Source organism: Rousettus aegyptiacus, unplaced genomic scaffold (assembly GCF_014176215.1).
Source record: "Rousettus aegyptiacus isolate mRouAeg1 unplaced genomic scaffold, mRouAeg1.p scaffold_m13_p_2, whole genome shotgun sequence".
NCBI lineage: Eukaryota > Metazoa > Chordata > Mammalia > Chiroptera > Pteropodidae > Rousettus > Rousettus aegyptiacus.
The window spans coordinates 150,890,408-150,910,613 of NW_023416295.1; the positions used below are offsets into that span (position 1 = coordinate 150,890,408).

Consider the following 20,206-nt stretch of genomic DNA (forward strand, 5'->3'; position numbering starts at 1 on the left):
CACCAGCTTAACTTAAACAGAAAATTCCTGGTTTATCTGAGAGAAAGGGTGATATGTGATGATTAGCTTAATTCTGACACAGCAACTCAAGAGACAGAAAGAGAATCATATAAATGCGTTCCTAGAGATTTCCAGAAATTTTTATTTGATATTAAAAAATGTTAAACTTAAGAAAAATATTTTAATAATCACAAATTATTGTTATTTTATGCTCTTTAGGTGCACTTCTCCTTATCATACATTAATGGAGGGGAGAACCTCCTTTTAGCCATGTATGTGAGTGTATAAATAATCTGATCACGATTTCCCCCTATTTTTGGCCCTAGAGTATATATTGATTTGCCAACAACAAGTTGAAAAAATTACAGCCCACCTAAATTTCTACGTTTTACTAGTACAGAATAAAATTATGGATACACACTAGTATATTACAAGATAATATAATACTTTTCAATTCTCTAGTGAAATACTGAATTACATAAGTCATAGCTTTTGTTTTAAGCATGTGTTTTTATATTTTAGACACTTGAAAATCTTGACAATCCAGGTTTTTGGTGTTTGTATACAAATATTTGAGTGAATATAATGCTAATTTAATCAGCCTACTTAATTAACTGCCCATTGAAATAAAATATTTATTATCTCATATTCAACTGAGTATAAAAATGATCATTTGTTACCTGTTGGAACCTTATACAAAAAAAACAATTTTCTAAAATTTATTTTAAAACTTCTATGTGGTACCCATATGCATTTTTTATTAAAAATATATTTTCCAGGAATAAATGGAATCATAAGTTTTGTGTTGAAAAAAACTAATACTTGATCATCTGAGCTTCAGTTATTTGTATGAGTTTCCAGAAATGTCTTTAGAGGTCTAGAACCAATCTGGATATATCAACATACATAGTGAGAGAAAAATGAGTAATAAAACTATTTTAAAAATTCTCTTTGTTTTGATATTTTCAAATTGCAGAGCCAAGAAAAAAACCACATTTTTAGATTGTAAAATTTCAGAAAAATATTTTATCTTAGAAGTTACAATAAATTATATGCATAGTTAATGAATAAAGTAGAGAAATGGTTGGAAAAACTGAGTTTTTATTTCATTACAGATGAGAATTTATCATAAGAGAGCATTTGTTTGCTTGGACACATGTTATTTGTCCTTGGTGGATTATTCTGACCTAGTAAACTAGCAAGAAGAAAAAATGTGTGTCCTTATGAACCTTATCTTCACAGACATGAAGTTCATTTAGACAAGAGTTTGTTTTCACTTGTGGTAACAGAACCTCTGCTCCCTCCACAAGATCAACGAAATAGCATTTCTGGATCATCTCCCCATTCTGACTGCACTCCTCCAATCCCCACTAAGCATTGACCGTCTAATAGGCCCTTCCTCCTAGTTTATTTCACCGTGCATTGACTCCATTCCCCGTACTTGCATGCTTGCATTCTGCTCTTCTTCTGTCTTGAGTCTGTCCCATACCTGTATGACCTCTCTCACCCACTTATTCATTCAACATTCACTCAACAAATATTCAACAAACTGAGCATCTACTTACTGTGGCACTCTTTCAGCAGTGGGGATATAACAGTAAACAAAATGGATAAACTTGCTCCTATGGAACCTGCAATATCTCACAGAGGAGCTAAGTACTAATAAAGACCTAATACACTGCCATGTAGTAAGTTATATATTCTCTGAAGAAAGTAAACCTAGGTAAAAGAGAAATTTGAGAGTGATAAGGGTGATTTTAGGTTGGCTGTTCAGGGAAGATACATTGAGGAAATGCCCTTCGGTAGACTGGAACAAAATAAAATCTGCATTTATAGAATGCTTATGATGTGCAAAGCACTTTTCTCACACTTGCACTCTCAACCCCTTACAATGATTTATCATGATAGAATGAGATTGTCTTCTACCCAGCTAGTTATTGTGGCCATGAAAGAGAAGAAAGAGCAATAGGCAGAAAACATGGGTACAAACATTTTAAAGAGGTGCAGTGGAAGGCTAAGGACAGGACAGTGAGATGACAACTTTTTCACATTTGATCTTTATAATCTGTTGGATGTGTTGCCCAAACTATTACTCATAGCATGTAAGAAAGCAGGAACCATTACAGCATAGTGTCTGCTAAAATGAAACAGAGATAGAAGTAATATGTGAAAGCTACAACCAGAAATAGTTTATCTGAAGACCAAGCCAAACCAAGCAACATTACAGTTGTCCAAGCATGGAATGGTCACTTCTCAGCTAATTTCACCATTTATGACCAATTGGCATAATATTACAGATGAGATCTAAGTAAGGCTTAAGTTTTGAACCAGATGATCTTCAAAAAGTGTAGTTTTGCGATTCTATGAAATGTACTAAATGAAACATATTTTTCTCATGTAATATATTAAGATAATCATATTTGAAAATAGTGTTAAAATGAATTTTCCATCTTGTTCATAGTCAAAATCCAAAGGAATATTTTGTATCTATAATTATCAAAGCCAGAGTTGACACAATGAAATAAGGAGAATATGTACATTTTTTTTCTTCTAAGAGAGTTTCTTGAACATCGATCCTTGATAAGAAAGTTTGGAATGGCTGCTCTCCTTCATGAAAATTCTTCTGATTCTGAGTTTTAAGTTATAATTGATCTTTCTGTTATGTTTTCTTTATTATTAAGGTTATATTTATCATTTAAAAAAGAAAGATAAAGGAAAAAAAGCATCTAGTGTACAAACATAGATACTGTTTCTTAGAGTGTATTCGCTATTCCCATGAATCACTTTTGGAAAAAAGATTCTATAGTCAAACCTGGAAAGCTCTATAAACTGTAATTTCCTTTTGGATGAAATGTATATTAACATACTAAACCTTCTAAGAAATCGTGGTACAAAAATAATAACAAATGAATTAATACTGGTTTAAACGAAGTTTAAAAAATTATTCCCCCAATTTATGTTACTGCAGAGGTGTTTATTTTTAATAAATTCTGCTACTTGCAAGTCTCTAATGTTTCATAGAGCACATTTTGGAAGATGCTCCTCTATAGCTCTATATACATTTTTATTGTTCTATCCATTGATTTTTCTTTGGCAATTATTATTGTCCTATTTCTTTCATTCTCTTTTTATTTTTTGTATGTAATACTTATTGAGCGCTTACTGTATTCTAGGCACTGTTTAAAGTACTTTATGGTTGTTATCTCACTTATTCCTGACAACAATCCTCTGAGATAAATGCAATAGATCAGCAAAGGGGCCCCAGAGTGGTGAAATAACTTTCCCCAGATACTGCTGCTGGTAAGTGGTGCAGCTGAGACCTGAGATGAAATCAGATCTCTCTGACCTGACACCTACGCTTCTAACAAATAGGCAGCTAGTTCTTTACTCTTCGATTCCCAGAACCTCCTAAGCTCCACAGGGATCAATGGCCTACCTATATCTCAGTCCAATCTTCTAGTTTTAGTTTATAGGACCTCCCTGTCGCATTTGATGTTGGCCCATCCCTCCTACTTGGAATTTCCTAGACCTCGGGTTTCCTTGATCATGCTTTCCTCTTGTTCCCCTCTGGCTGTTTCTCCTTTATCTTTTTAGCTTCCGTATGAAAAGCTGGTGCTCCTCCAGGTTCCATCCTGGCCCACTGCTCTATTCTCCTTTGCCTCCTTCTGAGACATCCCTATTCACATCTCCAGGTCTGCCTTCTCTCTTAAACATTCAACTTATCATGTGCTATGTCATTTGGGGTCACAGTAGGACACTCAGTGGAAATCCTAGAGGATTTAATCAAGGGACTATAATAAAGGTATGGAGCAGGAATAATGGTACTGAGGAGGGATGGAAAAGTATCCAGGGACAAACAGCAATGAGAAACTATTTCACTAAAGAGACAAGGAGAGGAAGTTGTTTCTAAAACTTGACCAAAACTTTTCCTTATAAGAAATGCCACTGCTTAACAAGGGCCCATCAAGTGGGAGACAGGGAACGTGCACTCTGCTTTCTCTCTTCTCCCAATAATCTTCTGCTAGTGCCTCCTATAAGTCAAACTCACTAAAGGCCAAAGGGCAAAAGATCCTGAAGAAGTCGTCTCTACAAGGAAGCTTCCTGGCATTGAGCAGAGTGGAGAAGGGGGTAAGCTAATGTAGAGGGGAACGGACACTATACATGCTCCCATAAAGCTGTAACATCCCAGGGAAAGGTGCCCATTATCTGGAAATTGCTCTGGAGTCCTTTCTCCCCAGTTTCCCACATTTAATCAGTCTTGTCAGTTTAGTTATTTTAAACATCCTCTCTCTTTCTTTAGTTCCTTTCCCCATCACTCTAGTGTTAATGTTTGTCACCTCCTAATTGGACAATTCTAATAACCTTCTAGCAGTTTAACTGCTTCCAAGCCTGCTCCACCTTTAGGATAGCCTTCCTTGCAGCCAAAGGCTCCGTTTAAAATGCAATTCTTATCCCATTAAATATTGATTAAACTCTTCAATAATCTTCTTCACCTAGAGAATAAAGACTCTGCTTTCTGGTGCAGCATATAGGAGTCTCCCTGGTCTGGCTTCTATTGTTTCATTTCGTTCTGTAAACATTTGTGTTTTCCTCCTATGCTTTCACGGTGTGGGTCCCAAGCTTGGCTGGTCCCAGGTCTAGCTATGATTCAGACTCGTGGCTAGGAATAGGACCCCGGATTTAGAATATTACATTAGTGTAATAGGGAACCTGCGCTTAAAATATGTAAACATAATTCAACTTATTGTATCATGCATGGGTGGCTGAGGAGAGCAGAAGAACAGAAGCAGCAGTCTGCTCCCCACCATAGAACTGCACTCCCCACAAAAGAAGCGCGCTCCCCACAATAAAGTTGGTGCCTGCCGTTTCATTCTACATTGGCCTCTTGTGCATTCTTCCAACTTGGTGTCTCACCATCGAACCTTCCCTTCTTGATCAGCTTGGTGCTGACACAGAGCATTGCATTTTTGCTCACGCAGTTTTCTCTGCCTGTATGTCCATATTTTTTACTAACTCATCTCATACCTATGCTTAAAAATTCAGCTCAGGTGTCAACTTATAAGAAATCATTTCCCACACCATAAGATAGAGTTAAGTGTCTCTCCTCTGTCATCCCGTATTTTCTTCTATTAAAACAGCAACAGACATGACTGCATTTTAATGACATTTTCTTTTTCTATGTTTATTTTCCCATTATATCATTTGTGAGAATTCAACTGATTTCATTCCTATACCTACAATATCTAATAGAATTCCTGGTACATAATAGAAGCTCAATAAAATGTTTGACTAATGGAAGGGAATTGAACAATAAATCCTTATCCTGGGATCCAAAAGACAGACTTAGTATTGAAGAAAAAAGTAATTTCTCATTGTGGCCATTCTGACTTTGAGAAAAGACTGGTCAGCCAAGAAAATTTCTAGGATGCTCAAGAAAATCAAAGACACAGAGAAATTAATTAGAAGTTAAAACCAGGATCAAAAAGCAGGAATGCTAGAGTTCATCAAAGTAGAATCCTGATTCAGAAAGTAAGGTACAAGCAGTTAGGAGCCAGATCCAGACAGGACCACAAAGGGCACTGAAGATTCTGTGGAATGCTCCAACAGTTGGTTTGTATGTGCCAATCACAAGCTCCTATGGGTGGAACCAAGAGGGAATCGCCACTGGGACCAGTACACAAGACTATAGTTGGTCTCTGGTATGAGTTCAAGGTAAAGGACTGAAATTCCAGTGCACTTGATTTGGTCAACAAAAAGGTCAGAATGAAGGAAGAGAATTAAGGTAGACTCATGATGATATTTTCTCACACGTAAAGCATCTATTTTTAAAAAATTGGTGAGCAGAAGGAGAAAAAAATAACAAAAGTATCAATTATCTAAAAAAACAGTTAAATGAGATGATATAAAAAAGGAAACATTTATCATTTAAATCATATACACATTAGTATTAAAAATACATAATTCTGATTTTGTGCTCCTACATTGTAATTTCATCCCTACTTTTTTTATTTGCTAGTAAAAGTACAAAAATCACCAGGTTCATTTGGTTTTAATTTACTTTATGATAGGAACGGTATTGTTAGGAAAATAAACTATACAACATTTCTATTTAGGAAAAGTGAAAAACCAAATAAACGGTGTTTGATAAGGAAATACATTTATTTGCATATAAATAGGATAACAGCAATACATTTGTTTTCATCAAACTTTTTCTCATTTGATTCTCTTATTTTCACTATATTCATTTTCTTACAAAAATTACCACGTATATTTATAATTTGTAATACAAATCTCAGACTCGGAGTCCTCCTTCTAATTCTGATTCTCCGTTTCTGAAGTATTTTTCCAAGTGTGTATTATTTTTCTCTCTTTCACATCAATTTTTCAACAAAGAGCAAAGAAAAAATCTTTTTTTAAATCAAGAAATCCCTACAACCATGTGTCAAACACCCTCTGGTTGGTGGTTTTAATATGTTCAGAAGTTGGCTTTTTAGATAACCAGAGTGTCTACAAAAGGCCCACGTTTCACTAGAGAATTAGACTCTGAATAAATAAATTGAAGATGATTTTCTGACACAGGAATAAGATATGGTTCTATTTATAGAAATAAATTTGAAGACACAAGGTTCAGAGTTAAAAACAAAAACAAACAAACAAACAAACAAAAACTAAGGACTGGCACTCTGAAAACATAGGACAAGCTTGCAAAAGAACAAGCTAACTAATTAGGAGTAATTAGTAATCATAGATTACATGCAAGGTGTTTAAGAAAGTTACTCTCATATTCTTCTGAATGACTAGTAGGACCTACTAAAGTTAATAGCACCAGGAGAGAAGATGACAAGAGCCTTGTGTTCATCCCATCCCAATTCACTCTCTTGCTTACTCTACTTGTGTCACATTAATCTTGTTTCAGCTACTCAAATCAATGACATGAGTGCACAAAGAAGTCTCTCACATATTTATTTAAGCAGAAAGAGCTGATACCAATGGGTCTCTAAAGCTACCACAGAGGAGTTCTTTAAGGCATTGGGTTATGCCCTGAATTAAATATTACCACAGATACAACGCAGACCAAAGTATAGAAAAGGTTTCATCTCTTAAGGGTAAAGTTCTGGTAAAAAATTAGAGGAATTTCAATTAAAGTAGTGCAGAAATATTTGTCAGTTGTGATTGGCAGTGGTCACAGAAGGATAATATGGAAGAGGAAACAAAAATATTACCTGGCTAAAGTTGCAGGTCATGTATAGAGGTAAGAAGAGCATTTCCCCTAGTATTCCAACTCTGCTTTTTAACTGATAACAGTAAATAGCAGTTGAGGTAACACTGATGAATAAATGAACAATCAGGAGTATTACTTTTTCTGGAAAAATAACATCAGTATTTTGATTTATGATTTTAATAGTTCCTAATATAAGGAACTAGTAACTTCTTCAGTGTAATGATTACATTGTAATTATAAAGAATTAATTCACATAACAATAATTTTCTCATGTTTTCCTTAAAGATGTGTTCACAAGTCAATATTACTCTATTTAACATTTCTGTCAAAAATTGTATAATGACAAAAATTTGAATCTTGTTTATTAATCTTCTATTATATGTCAAATGCCACATACCAGGCACAGTGGGAGAAAAAAAAAAGTTACGATAAATATTTCTTTGTTTCAAAAATATTTACAACATATCTGGAGTAATTAAATGAAGACACTAAGTTCTTCCTAGTAAAACTCATCATCGCATTGGGGCTATGTTCCCCAAATTGCAACAGCATTGGAAATATGTACATAAAGGTGTTAATTTAGGAAGAAAATGAGAAATAAATATCTGTGGTCATTGCTGTTAAGCCTTTTATTTTGCCATACTGTTGCCTATTACAATGTTTTGTAATGGTACAACTAAAGTCTTGCGTGCCTTCAAGACTCAAGTGAGAATTATATTTATAAGACTCGAGTCTCTTTGCTTCTAAGTTTAAATACCTTTAGTTGGATAGTTAGATGCTAGAAATAATGCTATGTTTAAAAATAAAGTACAACTCATATATTGCTTTTAATTGCCCAGGTATACAACTGTGTATTTTTTACAGGCAAAAAGGCAGAGGTATGAACTTTCTACTCTTTCCCACTATATAATCTTCCACAGAACAAAGAACAAACAACAAACACATGTGCACAGTGGGAAAGATTATCACCAATCTTCTGTAGAAGTCCAGCCAAGTGAACTTTTTCCAACTTGTTCGTGATGTCACATGTAAAAGAGTTTCTCTCAAATGTGGGCAACAACATTTATCAAAGGAGTCAGTTGACAGAGGAGCAAACTTTATTGCTGGGAGGATGGTCTAGGCTGCTCAGAAAGTTGAAAAGATATGGTTCATCTGCAAACATTATATAATATATAATGAGGATAAACTATCAATGAGGAAAGCGAAACTCTGTGTGTGGAGGGAGGGGGAGAGGAGGAGAGGGGAAGAAAAAGGGAAAGAAAGAGGAGCGAGGGGAGGGGGAAATAAGTAGACAGAGGGACACAAGGAAGTGGGCAAAGGCAGATAGACTTTGGAAAGTGGATGTTTATCCTGAATAGGAGTACAATGGCCAGCATCATCATAACACCTATTATGCCTTATAGAATTAAACATGAACCCATTTCAGAAATTATAATTAAGGCTCTTTTTTTCTTCAAATTTAATGTTCTTTGATTATAAGTCAGGTAACAGCAAAAATGGAAGGAAATATAGAGAGAAAATTAAGAAAGAAAAGATTCATGCCAACCCTACAAGTTTAGGGAAACATTCCAGTGGGCTACTGATGAACATAATTTTAGGGAAGGCAGAATTTAAATTCCTATGATGTTATATTTTATAATTTGCATCTTGGTAAACAAATTACTAATAGATAGTGAACTGATACAGAAAACAATTTTTAGGGAGAGGTTTGGTAAAGATGAAATAGTTGAGAGAAATTCCATTGTTTTAATAGGGAATTATGGGAAGACACACCAGATAAATTAAATACTCCATTTACATTCATATGTAGGGAGAAGATTTTGAGACTGGTAAGCTCCCAGTATGTTTGATAATAGAGTTCCACTTTTGCTTTCTAATATATGTAATCAATATTGATTATTAAATTAAAAATTTTATAACCAACATTGTGCATATGCAACATCAGTTACGCAGATATTCACCTCACAACATACAGTGGACTGTTTAGACAATCCAAGATGCCTGATTAAATGTGCCCATCACAAAGCCATGGATGAGAAATAATGCACAAAGACATCCATGACCAGGCACATTTGGCTGTCTTGGTGAAGTGGTTGTAGCTGATCCTACAAATTCAAATTTTCAGACTTTCCCACCACTTGTACCAAGCTACTTATTTCTGATTTGTGAAACAGATAAAACTATAAATTAAGCCTCATGTTTGAGTTTCTGTAACTTTATGATTTAGGGATTTTTAGTGTTGTATAGGGAATACTTCATATGGAGTAGTGAAAGATTTATTTATATAATGAGAACTACAAAGATTACTGGAGGGGTTAGGGGAACAATTTGTTTCTGACTCAGCAGACACAGACCTTTTTATATTTTATCATTGAGATTCAATCGACAATTTCTTATTTAATAATGGGATTTTTTCCCATGTTCCTATCACCACCTGCATATTAGGTCTATTTTGCTGACACTTATTCAGGACCTTGAATGCAAAAGTATCTTAAATTGTAAAGAGATTATACTATGTACCAAATTTACAATGTCATATACTATTCCCAAAATGTAAATGCATTACCTTATTGCCTAATCTGTCACTTTGAACATCTCTTGTCAAATGTAACAAAATAGGATTAAATGAAATAGCATATGTGAAATTCTTGGAAGACTGACTAGCACATAGTGGTATTCAGCATACATACATATATTTTTCCCCCTTCCTCTGATCTACTTTACATTCAAGTGACATAAAACACTGCATTTATGTAAAATGAAGAGTAAAGGTTTCCTTTACAAAATTATTTGTCTCATTATAATATTTATTTACGTGACATGCTTTATCAATGTATTTGCTAAGTGATGCAGTTTCTCACAATTGACACTGATCTGCAAATGTGCAGCAATACACCTCTATCTCTATGTGGAACACGATGAACTCTGTTACAGGCAATGAGGATATCATTAAGCCATCATTGACTGTATTTTCTCATTCCAGTATCAAGTTTTTATTAGAACTTTGTCACAGTTTTTACATTTTAATTGCAGCACTCTTCTTCCACTCCCAAATTCATTATTCATCCATTTTGAATTTCTTACCCATTATGAAGAATTCAATAAAAACCCACAGTTGTCCCAAAGCTTGGATTTGGATCAGATGTCATATATGTAAGTCTTAGCTATTACTTAGTAAAATGTATGGTGATTCAATTTGTCACTTTGGATTTATGACAAGTGTTGTATATAAAAATAGTCATGACAGAATTTGACAAATAGAAACGTTAATAGGAAACTTAATAAGTCTAACACATTGTGGTGATGCTAAAAGAATAGCTACTTCCCAGAGTGAAAACATATGACCAAGCTTATTATTTACCAGATTTTAAATAAAAATATTATTTATAACTTTAAAAATGTAAAAACACATTAAATATGAATTAGAATCTTCTTTACGCCCTCTGTTGCTGTTTCTCTCCGAAACTATTTTTCCTGTTTTCCACTAAGATAAATGAAAATACGGGATATATAAAATTGACGCTGTTTTCAATCCATTGGTTCTGTTCCACAATCTCCTTGTCAAGCATTCATAATTAATGGCTCATGTAAGCAAAAAGCGACTCTTTGATAAGAAAACATTTGCATCCATTAATGTTTTATCCATTTCTAAGGGAGATGTCAGTGGTGCTGAAAGAATAGCTCCCGGTAACCAGTCGACATACTTGAGTTTGCTTTGAGAAGAATGCAAAGGAAGGACTAATGGCAAAACTAAAGTAGACTCACTGAAGACACAAGCGGTAGACAATTAGCTCATAACTTCACACCACTTTCTGAGAAAATATCTATCTTAAATTTAAAATTTTTTATGTATTGTTGTCAGGATAGTTGTCAAACTAGGATTTCTTTTTAAAGCAGCCCATTTCCTTTTCCTTTTCCTCAAAGTAAAACCCTGAAGCAAGACAGGATATTCCAAAGCAGACACGAAAAAGTTAATTACACAGATTTTACTGCCATTGAAATTTAGAGGTAGCATCCTCTCTAAAGAGAGTGAGGAAAAGTCTAGAGACTTTGTAAAGGGTATTCTCAGGTTGGAGAGGAGGACTTGGAAAGGGAGAGAAGTCCTAGGACTCCAGGCTCAAGCTGACACTCCTTTTTCAAAGAAAATCATGCTCGCGACCCACCCCCCAGCATTCCATTGGAGCTCCGGTGTATAATTCCAGCAGAAGGTAAATTAAGACAAAGCAGGAGCACAGTCTGTTGGGGAAGGGCGAAAAGGTTAAGCGGCACTGGGGTGCAGTACGTAGCGACCAGAAGAGAAAGTGAGCTCATTTTGCCCAAGGAAGCATTATCCAAGAAGCCCCCCTCTGATGTGGATACCAGCGGTGGTGAAAGAGCACAAAGGGTGAAAACTGGAGGGAGCGAACTTCCCTATTCTTCCACCCCATCCCTTAAGATCACCGGGAACACGCACACGCGAGGACAACAAAGCGTGCGCCCGGCTGCACTGCCAGACGTGCCAGCGACCGGGCCATTGCGCCCCGGGACGCGCGTTCCCGGGCGGCAGAGCGAGGGCGCCGGAGCGCGGACGCCCGCAGAACCGCCTGGGTGGGGTGTGGGGCTCCCTACCTTGAGCAGCACAAAGAGTCCGAGAAGAGGCAGGAGGCGGCGGCCGCCGCGCGTCCCCTTGGGCAGGTGCCCCATCACGGTGCGGACGCGGACCCGGAGGGACGGTGGTGCCAGCGGGTTCCCCCCGTGGCGGCTCACAAAGGCGAACTGGGGCTGCAGCCTCAGACCTTGGGCGCCGAGGATGTTCCTGGCGGGCTCATGCTGCCTTTTCAGTCTCCTTGCGCCTGCTCCCCTTCCTGTTTTGCGCCCAGGGTCCTCCAGGAATGTGCTAGGCGCTGCTGTTCTTTAACAGCTAAGGATGGAGAGGGTGGGGATTGGAGTGGGCGAGGCTCTGCCGCCGCGGCCACCGCGGCTGCCAGAGGAGGCTCGGGGGATCCGCGTGGCGAGCGGGAGGCGGGGACACTGCGCCCAGCCCGCCGCGGCCCTCTGGCAGCAGGGATATTCTCCTCTGGGCTGCGGACTCATGAAGTGACAGCAGTCTCCCGGCCCTTTCACCAGAGTCCGCCCGCCGTCTCTGATCGCTGGACAGCCCCGCTCCAGGCTCCGCCCCAACCCTTTCCAGTCTCTGGGACTCAGGAGTTCTGTGGGGTTTCCCCGACTCTTCTTGAGTAACTCGAGGACCAGGTCCCAGAGCCCTCTTAATCTTTCTAAATCTGCTCTCAGTTGCAATTACGAAGGACCAGTAATACTTGGAAGAGACTAGTGGTGTGACTGTAGTGATGGAGTGGTGTGTGTGTGTGTGTGTGTGTGTGTGTGTGTGTGTGTGTGTGTGTGTGAGAGAGAGAGAGAGAGAGAAAGAAAGAATAAGCCTCCCCTCTTCTTTTCTCTCCATCCCATTTAAACACTCCCATTCTCTTCATCCCACAGTCACCAAGGAGGAAAGAGCACAATTATATTATATATGATTTTCCACTTGAAATCAGTTCTTGTAAATTTCAAGAGCCATCCTTTGAGACCAAAATGCCAGGTCACTTGAAGTGAAATATGGGGGGGGGGGGGAGGCGGGGGGAATCACAATATCTACATATCTTTATAAACAGATATATATTTTAAAAAATGTTTATTTATAAAGAAACTGTTAAACTTTTCCAGAGTGGTTATGTCATTTTACATTCCCGCCAGCAATGTATGAAGGGAGGTAGGGAAAAAGGAGGGTGCGTAATTAAAAAGCAGTAATGTTAGGGATCTTTGTGGCGATGAAAGAGTTCTGTACCTTGATTGTGGTAGTAGTTAAATCTAGCAAGAAGATAAAATTTCATAGAAGCGTGCGCGCGCGCACACACATTCACACAAATGAGTCCGTGTAAAACTGGTGAAATCTGAATAAGGTCTGTGAGCTGTACCAATGTCAGTTTCCTGGTTTTGATACTGTTCTATAGGTATATAAGATGTTCCCTTTGGAGGAAACTGGTGAAGGGTGCATGAGACCTTTCTGTATAATTTTTTAATTGAGATATAATTGACATATAACATTAGTTTCAGGTGTACAACATAAGGATTCAATACTTGTTTAGATGGCGATATGATCACCACAGTAAGTCCAGTTAACACCCATCGCCACACATAGTTACAAAATTTTTTCTTGTGATGTGAACTTTTGAGATTTATTCTCTTAGCAACTTTCAAATATACAACACAACATTACTAACTATAGTCCCCATGCTGTGCATTACATTTCCGTGACTTATTTATTTCATAACTGGAAGTTTGTACCTTTTGTCCACCTTTACCCATCTACTTTTTAACACATGGGAATTATTCATCAACAATTATTCAACAATATGTGACTTTGTAGAAGCTCAGGCAACTACTTCCAAACGATGTAGCCCCAAACTATTTATGTCCCTCAGTTGCTATGTCTATTTTTGAAAAAGGTTGGTCAAAATAAACTGTGACGTATACTGTTCGAATATAAATCATTCCTTAATGTTGTATAAATTATCCTTGCTGTGTCTTGCCAGTAATGGAACTTCCTATTAGTCTTTGAGACTTGCTTGGGCACCAGGAGACTGGCAAGGTAACCCTGGTCATGAAAACAGGAGTTTAGGCAATGACTTTGTCTCAATCACACAGGTAGTAGTGGCCTGGAAAGGATACAGAGCTATGATCATTTGGCCTTTTGCTAGATGAGCGGGGACCAAACCCTAATCACTTTACGTACATGTGTGTCTGGGAAAGGTTTAGATTGAATATCTTTACCTGAATGTATAGGTGTATTGAATCCTCAAGTGCATGAGTATAATATAAGTCTAACATTACATGAGAATATTGCCTTTGACGTCTTATTTTAGAAGTTTTTTTTTTTAGTTACCTCCTTCCCCCTCATTTGCTCACTTTAGTGCACTGACTTCCGTGATTTGTTGGCCAGAACCTTCTCTTTCTCTTGGGAAAATATTGTCAGTTTCTCCCTACCTCTGGGTCAGACTCATGGACTATCTGAAAATTTCATCCTTGGGACTGCACTTGTATGGACTTTAGTTTGATATATTTATCTCTTAATTTGAAGCTCCTGAAAGCAACGTGCTATTCCTACCCACTCCCCAAAGTGGCACTAAAGTCCTCTAATGTCTAAGACTAAAGCTATGTTTAGACCAGTGGCAAAATCATACATACAAGTTGCTAACAATTCCTCTTTAAATAGAGTTTCATTTTAAAGTGTGTGGTGTAGATTATAGACATACAAGAAACAATTCATATTTTGTGTATATGCATGTGTATAGATGCATGGACATAGGCTTAAGTGATGTATGTAGGATGTTAGAAAGCAATTCTATTAATCACACATTCATTTTGTAAACAGAAAAAAATCTTTCACAATGATGCATATTTTTATATAATAATATTTTGCTATGTTGTCTTTCTATATTTTCTTTATCACTTATTTCAAAATTGCTTAGCTCTTTCTGCCTGTACATATGTACATATGGACCACTTTGGGGAATAATAACAGTAAACAGTAAGCAGTAAATCATTCTTCAGTAAAGTATTAGTAATTAGCATTATTAATACTCCATTAAGTAATGCTTTAATTAAACAGCCAATGACTCAAGGTATTATTTCAAAATTACAAAGTTTTCTCTTCATAATAAAGCATTTTACTTAGCAGCTACTGGATAAACTAGTTTCATTTTTTTTATTGCACTTAAAACAATAACAGTCTTGTGAATCTTCCTAGGAGAGACTCCCAGAAGTATGTGAATGCTATTATCAGCAGGGTGGGGGTTTTCAATCTGTAGAGTGTGCTGTGTGTTTCTTTGAACTATTGACTGTTTTTCTGATACAATAATTTAAACATATGGTAAATCTTATTATGCTATTTCAAGATTCCAAATCAACAATAATGACCATGGGCATCATATAGTGCATATAGTAATGTATGCTTCACCAATTGCTTCCAAATGTTTGTTCTGATTTTGTTATCCCAACAACACTGTTAGAAAGAGGCTGAGATAATTATCACCAACTATTTTCCCCGTAATTCTCATTCTCCTGGAGAAAAGATAAATGCAGAAGATAAAACACACACACACACACACACACGCACGCACGCACGCGCGCGCGCGCGCACACACACACACACACAGAATCTCTTAGATGCCCAAGACAGGCATTTAAAAGTGAAGTCTCACAAATTGAAATAAAGCTCTATTTCTTTGGAAATAATAATAAGGTTTTTAATGATCAAGAGATTGATAGATCTTTTTTAAATCCGTAGGAGGCTTTGTTTTTGTTGGGTACATTTTCTTAAATACCTAAAAATCTACTCATGCCTGTATAGGTCACACCCATCTCCTCTATGGGAAGAGAAACAATAGCAGTCACAGAACAGGAGCTTTAATCCCTTTGAGAGATTTAATGAGGAGTCAAATGGAACTCTTACAGTGCCCTTGCCAATGAAGCTCAATTCTGTCCTCCAGGGACCAACTCTAATGTGGTTGGTGTGTTTAGTCCAGGCTTCCACTACTGAAATCTCCTATAAGGCTGTCAGCAGTTTCAGTATTAAAGAATTGTATTTATGGGGGTTACTCAATGACAAATAATTTACTTTACATAGAATGCAGAAAAAAACTCAAGCCATTGATCCCCAGACTTGAAAAGCACAGTGACAGCCATGCTGTTTGTCATCCGTACCTCACATATTACAATTATTATCACGTATGAACTCTAGATTATATGTAACCTATTCTTAAAATCAGATGATGGGGCAGGATTTGGATTTTTCACTTTACTTGAGCATTTGTTTTAGTTTTCTCTTGATGAATACTGGGTTCTCGCCTAAAAGATGTGTTGACAATTTATAAATTCTGTGACTTTCAAAGTAAGAATGATTGACAGCCCTCAGGTGAAGAGTATGTTTCAGCTGCCAAGACATATTATTCTTGCCATACTTAAAAAACAGTGAAATTCACTACAGAAGGTCATTTTTTTATTTTGGAGATTCTTTTCCCATTGCCTCTTTTTTCTTCTTAAGTAATTCCTAGTACAGGATCTATCTTTTTTTTTTTTTTAACTTGACTCTTACATAGTTTTAAGGAAAATCAATTAAGTATATTGTATTACGGGGCTTACGTTTTATGACATAAAACCGTCTGCTCAAAAAAGGAGTAAGAAAATCTATATGGAAAATTTGAGTAGACATTTATCATTGGACAAAAACTGCAAGCTATAGGATGAATTAGGCTAAATTAGGAAAGCAGACTGCTGTTTTTAGATACTATTCCCTTTTTCAGTTATACACTAGGACTACTGTTTGTTGTTAATTTCCTTAATAATTAAACAATTAAAGACATTAAATAGCCTTAAGTTATGCAGTTTTATCTCATATTTTGTTTATGCATAATGGATTGGCAAATGGACTTTTATAATAATTTTTTTCTGAGCCATTCCAGAAATTGTTATCATCCACTCATCTAGGTTTTCTTCATTACTAGGTTTCTTGACTAATTATAATTTAAAACATTAACATCCTGCATGAGAAGGATTCACTTTAGCCTGGCAAAACAGCATAACTGGAACTTGCATATAACTTATCAATAAAACAAGACATATTCTTTGCTAAGTGGAAATGGTGTCTGCTTAACCTTCCTTCTCTTTCTTCTTTATTTCCCTTCAAATTAAAAATGTGATGCAGCATTTTTTGTCTACAATGTGTTACACACAGAGTCTACATATGTGTCACTTAAAAAGTGGTTTCAAATGTATAATTATGGAAAAATTGGTCATGGTGATTTCAGGTGCTATGTAGAAGCTATAGAAATATTAATCACATATTTTGAAAATGCACCGCCTTAGCTGCTAATGCTTTTTTAAAAAGGCATAATAACTTTACATTGACAATTTTACTTTAAATCAATCACACCCAATCAATTTCCATGTTAAAAATGACAAAGTTTACAATAGTCTCAACTGTGTGAAAGAAGTGGTGACGATGTCTACAATCTGAAAGGGGAAGGGCATGCCATTGATAGATTAGTATCATTATTTGTCTTAGCAGAAGAATCTAGAGGAAAAATTTTGAGGAAGGCACTAGTGCTCTGGAGGAAATTCCAGTGTTTAAGGAAAGACCATCCTCTTCATAAAGGAACGTGAAGAAAATGCATAATTGAGAAGCTGTACATTTCTAGATATGCTCTATAGTGTGGATATCTATAAGTGGAGCAATTTGGGAAAGGGGGTTGAATGTAGAGACTCTGTTTTGTTTGGTAATATGATATTGCAGATAAATTACAAGGGTAACTAACCATTTAACATATGTGTACAGTATGATTTGAAAGAAATACAATCAGGGATCAATGTATGCCAAGCCCATGGCCATTCTCTGTTAACACCCTTTTTAATGCTATCACGACTATTTCCAACCTTTTCTACTCAGCTCAAACCTCCAAGCCTCTGCCCTGCAGACTCTTAATGAGGAGTCAAATGGAACTCTTAGTGCTTTGGCTTTACCTTCTGCCTTACAAAGGAAATAGAAGCCATCAAGTGACCTCTTTTATATCTTCCTGGACAGTGAACATAATACCCATATCTGTTTCTATCTTTCTGTAAAAAACATATTGCTTTCTCTCTCAATAATCATCAAAGACTAATTCTACCAACCTACTTTCTAGGTCCAATTTTTTCCAGTGTTACCTGAATTCTTATTTTTAACCTCTCCCTTTTAAGGTATTTTATCCCTTGGCTTTTTACCCATGTTCATATCTTTACAATTGAAGGAAAGAAAACCTTCACTGAATCGCTCATGTCCTTGGCTGCTATCTTGTCTTTCTCTCCATCGCTTTCCCTTCACTGCAATATCTTCCAAAGCATTGTGTATACTCTCTGTCTTTGTCACTTTTCACTATGTACTTACTCTTCAGACCACTCTGGTCTGGCTTCTACTGCCATCATCTCATCAGCTCTGCTCTCACTAAGGTCACTGGGACCTTCTTGGGAGCACATGCCATATTGGCTACCCCGCCCTTTCTGACCGTTATCTCTTACTTTCCATAACCCCGCACATTCCTGGTTTTTCTTCAAGACGTCTGGCCATTCTTATGAAATCTCCCTTGCTAGGTTATTCTCTCCTTCCTGTCTTTTTAGTGTTGCAATTTTCAATGCTTAATCCTAAACACTTCTACTTTCCTCTGTATTCCTACCCTAGCCAATCTAATCTATGGCAATGTCTTTACTCTCTACCTATGCAGATGATCCACAGGTTATATCAGTAACCTTCAGAGAATACTCTTTTCACCCATGCAGATCCATATAATATAATGAAAGGTACACTCGACTCTCCATTTGAATGTTTAAAACAGCTCAAACTTTGAAAGTCTGAAATTGAACTCATAATAATTGCCCCATATCTTTTATCTTTAAAAATGACACTAACACCAAACCAGCTGCACAAGCCAGAAACTGAAAAGCCATCCTTGATGACTCTCCCTCTCCATCCCTCAATGGCACCACATTCAATTTAAGTCAATGTCCTGTCATTTTACCTCTGAAATAATTCTTACGGACATTCACTTCTTTCTATCCCAATCACCTCCATCCTAGTTCAAATTACCATTATTTTTGGCTTGAACTATTACTATACCTTCCCAATCGCAAATCTCTATAGCTCCTTCTAGTCCACCCCGAAACACAACAGGAAAGTATTTCCATCTGCGGCCAGTTGGAACTAGTTTTTGAAACACAAATCTGAGCACTCTGATTCTCTTACATAAAATCAACCAATGGCTTTCAAATACTTCTAGAATAGTGATAAAATCCTCAGTATGGCCCATAAGGCCATCAATTTCTTAACTGTAACTCAAGTTTCTTGTCATACCTTTATCTCCTTTGCTCTCTGAACTTCTGAAACTCAGGTTTCCTCCTAACACTGAGACTTGTGCTGTTCTCTTTCCCTGGAATTCTTCTCCTCTCCTCTCCCTGATCTCTGCTCAAACTTAACTTCCTCACTCTTGTCCCATAGTTTAAGTTTTCATAGCCTATCTAGTATTTTTATTATTGATATTTTATTTTTATCACTATTTACTGAATGTTGTCTCCTTCATTAGACTCTGAACTCTGCAATCACAGGAATTATGTCAAGTATTTGCTTGCTATTTTCTATAGAGCATTTAAGTTAGTTTCAGAAATAAAATAGGAACCTGGAAAGTATGGATTGAATGAATAACATGGCATAATTATCAGTGATAATTATTTTATCAAAAATTGAAATATGAAATATGAAATATTTATGTTCTGGTTTGATTGTTTGAGGTTGAAAATCAAACTCTACTCTAGGTACACTTCCACATTTTTTAGAAAACAACAAATAATGAGCATCGAGACATCAATAACTGCATACAAATTATACTGGGAAACCTTGTGCAGCACCTAAGATTGGAGAGTGATCAAGAGAGGAACAGAAAAGAGAAAATAACTTTTATTAAATTAAGGTAGTCCTTCAACTTTTGAATGAATAAACAAATCATGGTATATGCATCCAATAGAATAGCACTCAGGAATAACAATAAATGTTCTACTGATACATGCAACAACATAAATGAATCTCAGATACATTATGTTAAGTGAAGAGAAGTCAAACTCAAAAAGCAACACACTGTATGATGCCATTTATGTGTCATTTTGGAAATGGCACAATTATAGGGAAAAATAGATTAACGGTAGTCGAGTGTTGGAAAGTATTAAAGAGGATGACTAAAAAGGGACACAAAGGAACTTTTGGGGTGATGGACATGTTCTAAATCTTGGTGGTGTTGGTAATTACATGACTGACGCATCTGTCAAAACTCATCAAACTTTCTCTAGAAAGGATAAATTTTATTGTATTTTTCAATTTAAAAAAAGCAAAATAAACCTGATCAAGAATTAAGTATGATCCAAAACATT

The 20,206-nt window shown here is 36.5% G+C and overlaps 1 protein-coding gene across 2 annotated transcripts in view; it reads right to left on the reverse strand.

Moving 5' to 3' along the window:
• The window catches only part of PTPRO (protein tyrosine phosphatase receptor type O), a 184,283-nt gene extending 172,051 nt beyond the window's left edge, over window positions 1-12,232 (reverse strand). For both annotated transcript variants that reach the window (XM_016140557.2, XM_016140556.2), the window contains exon 1: window positions 11,831-12,232. In XM_016140557.2, the coding sequence (XP_015996043.2) occupies window positions 11,831-11,905 (75 nt within the window). In that variant the 5' untranslated portion in view covers window positions 11,906-12,232. The remainder of the gene's footprint in view (window positions 1-11,830) is intronic.
• Window positions 12,233-20,206: the final 7,974 nt, after the last annotated feature.